The 7590-nt window shown below is 65.3% G+C and overlaps 2 protein-coding genes across 2 annotated transcripts in view; both read left to right on the top strand.

The window, feature by feature from the left end:
• The window catches only part of SYT12 (synaptotagmin XII), a 12536-nt gene extending 8794 nt beyond the window's left edge, over positions 1–3742 (top strand). Inside the window, exons 4-6 of the mRNA XM_004683329.2 lie at positions 306–426; positions 1245–1378; positions 2222–3742. Of these exons, the coding sequence (XP_004683386.1) occupies positions 306–426; positions 1245–1378; positions 2222–2395 (429 nt within the window). The 3' untranslated portion in view covers positions 2396–3742. The remainder of the gene's footprint in view (positions 1–305; positions 427–1244; positions 1379–2221) is intronic.
• The window catches only part of RHOD (ras homolog family member D), a 12270-nt gene continuing 7849 nt past the window's right edge, over positions 3170–7590 (top strand). Inside the window, exon 1 of the mRNA XM_004683328.2 lies at positions 3170–3396. Within this exon, the coding sequence (XP_004683385.1) occupies positions 3170–3396 (227 nt within the window). The remainder of the gene's footprint in view (positions 3397–7590) is intronic.

Raw genomic sequence — 7590 nt, 5'->3', positions numbered from 1 at the left:
CCAGGGAGGCCTGGCACCTGTTGTTTAGCCCAGCCTTGCCCACTGAGGTCACCCAGCTGGCCCCGGTCTGGGAGGGACCATGACCACACCACTATGTAGGGGACCGGCCCTCCTTCCGAGGCTGGACACGCGCCCCCCCCAGAGAGGGAGCGAGGAGAGGGTCCCCTTCTCCCTCCACCAGCCTGGCACCCCAGTGGGAGGGATCCTCAGGGCAACAATGTCTCAGTGGGGAGGGAAACGGCTGCCCTTCCCTGGCCGCACATCCAGGTCACAGAAGCCCGCTGACCGCTCCGTCTGTCCTCCAGGCTGCCGACGCGGTGGGGGAGATCCTGCTGTCCCTCAGCTACCTCCCCACAGCCGAGCGCCTCACCGTGGTGGTGGTGAAGGCCAAGAACCTCATCTGGACCAGCGACAAAGCCACCGCTGGTAAGGGCCGGCCGCAGCGGGCACCCAAGCTGGCGGGGCGAAGCTGGCAGCTAAGCCCGGGCAGCTGGAGGCTTCGGCAGGCGCCGGCCGGCCCCTCCCAGCTTCGGCTGCACTCCGAGCCGTGCCTGGTAGGAGAGGGTCAACCCACACTGAAACCTGGGAGCCACCGAGGGTGCAGCGAGCCCCGGGGGTGGGGGCAGGCAATGGAGTCGGGGCCAGGGCAGGGAAGCACCATGTGGCCCCACTTTCCAGGCCTGGCTTCCTGGGCTGTGTCCATGGCCGGAGGCTGGGTGCATCCTGCTCCCATTAAAGGAGCCAGGGCCGGCAGGTGGGGCCAGGAGGGGGGCCAGGAGGGGTCAGGTGCTGCCCAGAACCAAGTCAGAGGACCGGGAGCTGGGGGCGGGCCCAGGCCGGCGCAGCCCGACACCCAGCGGGTGCTGGCGACGGGCAGATGGCGACTTACTCTGCACGCCTGGAGCCAGGCTCTGCCGCACAGGCTCTGGAGATGCTGACGGCTGCGTCAGGCCACTTCTAGCAGGGACAGTGGGAGGCTGCCCCCTCCCCGGAGCATGCAGTGAGGGGAGCTGCACGTGGGCTGGGAGGTGGCTGCCTGAGTCCTGAGCCCAGCGCTTCTCTGACACGTGTGTGAGCCTCAGTTTCCCCAGCAGTCAAGTAGGATCAAAACAGAGGACCCAGGCAGGACTGCGGGAGAGTGTGGCCATAGCGGAGGTGGGGCGGCCGGGCAGCGGGCCGCGTGGTCTGGACAGGGCGGCCCCGGTGAATGTGGCCCTGGCTCTCACCCCTCCCTGCGCCCCCAGACCCCTTCGTCAAGGTGTACCTGCTACAGGATGGGAGGAAGATGAGCAAAAAGAAGACAGCTGTGAAGAGGGACGACCCCAACCCGGTGTTCAACGAAGCCATGATCTTCTCCGTGCCGGCCATGGCCCTGCAGGTAAGGGGCGCGGCAGGGGGGTGGGGGGACACCGCCCCCCGTCGCCAGTGGACAGCTGACCTCAAGCCATTGCATGTCTAGTCCAGAGGCCTGATCAGTGCCCACTGGGCACAGGCCTGCAGGAGGTGCTGGGGACATGGGCACACACGGGGGACAGGTGGCGATTCCCGGTCAACCTGACCCACAAAGAACCTGCTAGATTGGGGCCCAGGGAGGCTCCCTCAGGAGGGCTGGCTGCGCTGAGACCTGGAGAAGTCCCCAGTGAGGGAACCGCGGAGGCCCACAGAGGGCCAGGGCTCAGCCGAGGGCCCCACCTCTCCCTGGCGGGCGCCCCCCAGCCTCAAGAAGCCAGGTGCCCTGAAGGCCCCTCCCAGCAGACACCACAGACCCCAGGTGGGCGCTGCGGAGGACAGCCTGCGCCACACGCCAGTGTCCTCTGCCTGCCTGCCTCCAAGGGCGGGGAGCTCACCACCATCCGGCCTCCCCCTTGGGGCGTCCTTGGTAGTGAGAAAGTCCTCAAGTGCCTGGAGCCGCAACCACAGCCGCGCCTCGGTGCATCACATACTGCAATTCTGTTAGCTCCCAGCGGGGCTAGGAACCATTGCTGCCCAGTTTCACAGATGGGGAAACTGAGGCAATGAGCCCGAGGTCACGCAGGAGGTGGGGAGGCTGGCATGTGACCTGGGGCCTCTGGGAGACGGCCACGCACAACTGGGGCTGGACAGGCCAGCAGGCAGGAGGCAGAGCCAGGCCAGGCCCAGCTTGCAGGCTGGGGAGCCCAGGGGGAGCCCGGGGGGGCTTTTGGCACCGCCCTGGTCCCCAGCGCCTGTCACATCTCCCCAGGACCTGTCTCTCCGCGTGACGGTGGCTGAGAGCAGCAGCAACGGCCGCGGGGACAACGTGGGCCACGTCATCATTGGGCCGTCTGCCAGTGGCATGGGCACCACGCACTGGAACCAGATGCTGGCCACGCTGCGCAGGCCCGTGTCCATGTGGCACACCCTCCGGCGAGACTAGTGGCCCGGGCAGGGCGGGCACGGAGCCGCCGGAGCCCGGCGGGTCACCTGGGCCCCTCTGTCCCTACTGCCGCGGGGAAGCCGGGCAGCTGCTGTCGACTGATCCCGTCCGGGGTCAGCTGTGGCTGGGCCAGGCCCTGGGCGGACCTGCCCCCAGCCGTGGGGCGGCACCTGACTTTCGGGGCAGTAGGCTCCCTGGGAGCCGAGCACGTGCCAGGCACCGACGGGGAACGTGAACAAGACACAGCCTCGAGGCAGCGTGACCTGCCCAGTGCTGGCGCGGCCCTGGCCCTGCCCGAGGGACTCAGGGACTCTGGACTTGGGGGGCACTCTGCGGCTGGGAGGGGCAGAGGGGAGCTGCGCTTTGAGGGGAGCTGAGAAATAAGAGTCCCAGCCGGTGGCCCAGCCTGAGCACGGCAGGGACACAGACTTCCTGGGTTCAGCTCCCTGGTGGACGCTGGGGCCTGTCTCTGGGCAGCAGAGGGGGACAGCCCAGGCCGGCAGGCCCCTGCAGACCCCCTGGGCTGGGGGCCCCTGGTCCGGCTCTGACCCACACCCTTTCGGAGACCCTTTCAAGGCCCCAGGTCCCTGCGTTCAGCCCCCACATCCTTGGAGTCCCCGGGGTCACCCAGGGAGGGAGGTGCTCAGCTGGAGGGGCTCTTGAGTCGGGGTTCATGAGAGAATTAGCCCCCCCAAGGGAAAGAAGGTCCTGGGGCAAGGGAAGGGGCCACACAAGTTTTGATTTGACCCTGCTGGGAAGCTAAGCCATACACCCATGAGTCTGGCCGCCCCACCTGTGGGAGAGGGGCTGTGCAGGAGCTTCCGGGTGTCCAAGGAAGGAGGCCCCGGGGCTGTGGCCATGCCCTTCAGACTAGGGGATGAGGCCCCGCAGCTCAAGGGAGCTCAAGGGAGTTGGGGGGCTCACAGCAGCGGCACCTGCGCTCCAGAGCCACCCACAGCTGAGAGCGTGGCGGCCTGTTGTGGAGACCCAGGCCCAGCCAGGTATCCCCGTGACTTGGGAGTGGGGTGGCCCAGGGTGGTCAGGAGACTGGAGGCAGAATGTGGAGCCCCTGCCTGGCACACACCTGTCTCACTCCGAAGCCAGATCGTCCACCTGGTGGTCAGCACCCACAGGTCTGCCAGCCCAGGGCAGCACCGGGCCAGGCCCCTCACCCCCGCTGTAGCCCAGGGAGACCCCTGATTCTCCCCTCCCCCCAGTGGCTGCCAGCAGGCACCCACCCCCCACACTGCATGAAATGTGGCTTGTGCACGAGGACGGACGGGGTGCCGGGGTGCCGGCTGGAAATAAAGATGGGGCAGGAAGGGGGCTTCCGGGGAGCCCCGCTCAGCCCGAGTCACTTTCATCTCTTCCCCAGGAAGCTGGGCTCAGGCCTCCCGCAGTGGCTGTGACTGGGGCACTCTGCTGGGTGCCCAGAGGGGGAGGGGTGGCACCCCTGCCTGGGTCTGAGCCCTCACAGGGACCAAGGCCAGGCTGCTGGGGAGGCTCCCGGAAGGGCCCAGTGCCGGCCAGCGGGGCAGGGCGGCAGGGAAGCCTCTCTGCGCAGCTTCCCGGGCGTCTCCTGAGCCTGTGGGTCAAGGAGGAGAATGTCAGTTGCAGAAGCTGAGTCCCCGCAGAGGGAAGGCGGGGAAATGGCCGGAGCAGGCAAAAGCATGGCCAGTTTGCTAGAACATGGTTGGGGGAGGGCGTCGGGGGTAAAGGCTGAGACAGGAGAAGGTTCTTCCGAGTCCAGGGGAGGCATTAACCCCCCAAAATGGGTGGCCCCCATTTTGCATATGTGGCGACTGGCCCCCGAGAGGCTCGGCGACTAGCCCAGGCCACACAGCCAGGTCTCAGGCCTTCTGGCTCCCAGCCGCGGCCACACTCACTGTGCCTTCCCCAGTTCCTCCAGGGCGGGGCCGAGGGGCAGCAGAGAAGCCCCTCTAGGTCCCAAGCTTGCTCAGTTTCTCTCCACCATCTGCTCCCCTCCCTAGGCGGGGAGATCCCAGCAGCCCCCAGGAGATGTGCCCACCAAGGTCTTGACTGAGACAGCTTCTGTGCAACCCCCTGCACCCCGATACTAGGGACACGGAGGTAACCAAAGAGAGACTATTTCAGGAGCCCCCGATGGGTGGCAACCAAGGAAGCCTTCCTGGAGGAGGTGGAAACAGGAGGGCAGGGAGGACTGCCAGAGAGGCTCCAGGCAGAGGAGCTGCCTGCCCAAGGGGGTCGCAAGTGCCTGGAGCCGCCCAGGAGGATCTGCGAGGCTGCTGAGGGGCAGGGCCAGGGGAAGCAGAGGCCTGGGCCCAGCCCTGGGCCAGCTAGATGGCAGCCGTGGCCCTTTGGCTTCCGCCTCCATCGGCCTGGCCGGGCCACTCACTGGCTGTGTGACAGGTGGCTTTCTCCAGAGAAGCTGTTTCGCCGGCTGCGGAATGGGCCTAACAGACAAGAAAGCCCCCAGTGGCCTCCTCACCTCTGGCGTTTGGGAGTTCTGTGTACAGTGGCTGCCTGGCTGGGAACCCGGGGTCCCCCACAGCCCGGGGCTCTTGTGCAGACTACCTGTGCTCTTTGAGCCTGTCTGCCTCCCCGCCTGTCAGAGGAGGATAAGACTTACACTGCTTCGTAGCAGGGAATGAAACGGCCCCCGCCAGTGTGCGGCCCCAGCAGGCCCTCGGTAGCCATGAGGCGCAGGCTTGGGGTAGACGGGCTCTTGGGATGGCGGTTTGGGGTGAAAGGGAAGGGGCACAGGGAGGCGTGGGGAGCCAAGGCCTGCGTACCTGCCAAGGGGTCCCCAGGGGCAGGACGGGCCTCTGAATTCCCGCCCACTAGGGACGCCCTTCTCCCCTGCTCCCGCACCCATAAAAGCACCCCGCACCCAAGCCAAGAAGCCAGGATGACAGCTTCACACCAGTGATGACAGCGCAGGGAGCAGAGTGGCCACACGGGGGTAGCAAAGACTCAGGCAGCTAGAGAGGCGCTGAGGGGGGGGAATGAGGTGCCCCGAAAATGGGGTGGGAGTCCAGGTGTGCCTTGGAGCACGTGGAAGGTGGGGGTTCCCCAGTCTGCTGATGCTACACTCAGGTCATACATTGCATTCACCCCTCTGTGCATTCACTTTTTTTTAATGGGTGTTGGGGCGATCCTCCTCTCCCTGCTCCCTCATTTTCCTTCCTCTCCCCTCCTTGTCCAGTCAGGCTGCCCCATAACACCCTGAGCCTCGCTGGGTGCCAGGTCTTGCCGGACCAGCTGTGTCCCAAGGGGGAAGGGCCGGGAGCCCCTCTGCTGTCCTGGAGTGTGCGAGGCAGTGACCGCTGGTGGCCTTAGGACCCTGGGCTCGGAGCCCGTGTCCCCAAGGGACTGAGTCCCCAGAGGCAACAGCCAGCCTAGCAAGATCTCACTCTTGCCTAAGGAGGTGGGGTGAGGCTGAGGCCTGACATCAGGAATGGGGGTTTAAACCCTGCCTTCACGTCTGGTTGGCCTGGACAAGCCACTGCCTCGTGCTGAGCCACAATTCCCAAACCATGAGGCCTGCTCTGCTCCCCCACCCCTTCCCGGCCTCAGTTTCCACATCTGTGGAATGGGACAGCGCCTGCACGCAGTAGCCAGCCTGGCTGTCGGTCCAGGAGACGTTCAGTGAAACTAAAGCCTGATGAGACATCAAGGTGTCAGCAGCGTGAGCATTGCTATAGCAACCAAGGCTTGCCAACTCTGTCTACCTCTGGGTCCCTCCACCCAGAGTCTGGCACCACCTGAACCCCTAGTTCCACCACTCCAGGGCAGATGACAGCAGCGGAGGAATGAGGGTGACAAGGCTGACAACTGACCGAGGGGCCCCTCCCCACCACTCCTTGGGGCGGGGAGACCGGCTAGTAATACTACACCTCGCCCAGAACTACCGACTGCCCAGCCCAGCCCAGCCCCGGGGAAGTTTCAGCCCCTGCAGTTTCGGGCAACAAGCGGCACTGAAAAGGGGTCTGTCCTGGGGTGCTCCCGCCACCCAGTGAGGCTTCATTCATCCTGATGACCATGGCCCTGGGCGAGGCCGGAGTAAGCGGTCTGAGCACCATTGTGCCAGTGTGGGGAGAGGGGGTATAGCTGCCCCTTTGGGTCACAGAGAGGTTAGGGGGCAGAGGGTGCCTTTGTACCTGCCTGACTTTGAAGCCCAGGAGAGCTGACATTACGACCTGTGGCAGGGAGCATTGCGCAACCCAACCGCCTCTCACCCTGTTCTTTGAGCTTCAATGAAAACATCCAGTCCGCGGTCTGGGAAAACCCTGGAGTCCACTTTTAAAAGAAATTGGCTCCTAACGGGCGCCAGCGGCCGCATGACCGTCTCTGGTTCGGTTCTGAGTATTTCTGGGTCCAGAGTGCGTCACTGTCGCTTGCCTTAGCGTGTTCTGTTCCTCCCATCGGGATCACTTCCCTCTCCTGCCTCCGACTGGGTCTTCTGCCTCAGACCGGGTCTCCGTCCCCCCAAGCCTCTGACACCTCTTCTTGGAAGGCTGGAAGGCGCTCCTACCCCCAGCCCCAGTGAGGAGCACCTCTTCCTGGCCCTCGAGGTAGCCCGGTCACACCCATGGCCTGCCTGTGGCCACTGCAGGCCGTGGGCTTTCCAGGCAGGGCTGGTCTTGAACCAGCCTGGGCACAATGGGCCAAGCAGTACTGACTAGTAAGAATCCCTCACACCTGGTCCCAGCCCTGTGCCAAGCTCTGCTCTGCTCCTGACAGCTGGGAGGCCCAGCCGCATCCCCTAGACCAGTCAGCCAGAGGTAGGTCAGGCATCACCCTCACCCACCTGCAGCGAAACTTCCTGGTGCAGGGGGTGGGGCAGGCCAGGCTGGCAGGGCCCTGACTGACCAGAAAGGGGTCAGCCCTCCCACCTGGCTTTAGACAGGGAGAGGCTGCAGTTCTGTCTTCAGAGGCCGGGAAGAAGCATTTACATTCACTGGCTCACTCATCCCCTGGTGAATCCACCAAAACTCACCAGCTCCTGCTTGGTCCCAGCCCCTCTCCTCACCAAGCTGGTAGGGCAACAGCCTGCCCCCCACCTCCCTCCCTCTGCCCCCCTCCCCTTCCCCACGGGTGGCCCCCTACAGGGGACGGGGTGCCCTCTTGAGAGCTGAGGCTGCGGCTGCCCCCAGGGTCCGCACCCACGAGGTGCTGGAGAAACGCTACTTTGGGGCCCCGACTGGACCGTC

This window comes from Condylura cristata, unplaced genomic scaffold (assembly GCF_000260355.1).
Source record: "Condylura cristata isolate star-nosed mole 26May11 unplaced genomic scaffold, ConCri1.0 scaffold00015, whole genome shotgun sequence".
NCBI lineage: Eukaryota > Metazoa > Chordata > Mammalia > Eulipotyphla > Talpidae > Condylura > Condylura cristata.
This window is presented reverse-complemented; position numbering and strand designations above follow the sequence as displayed.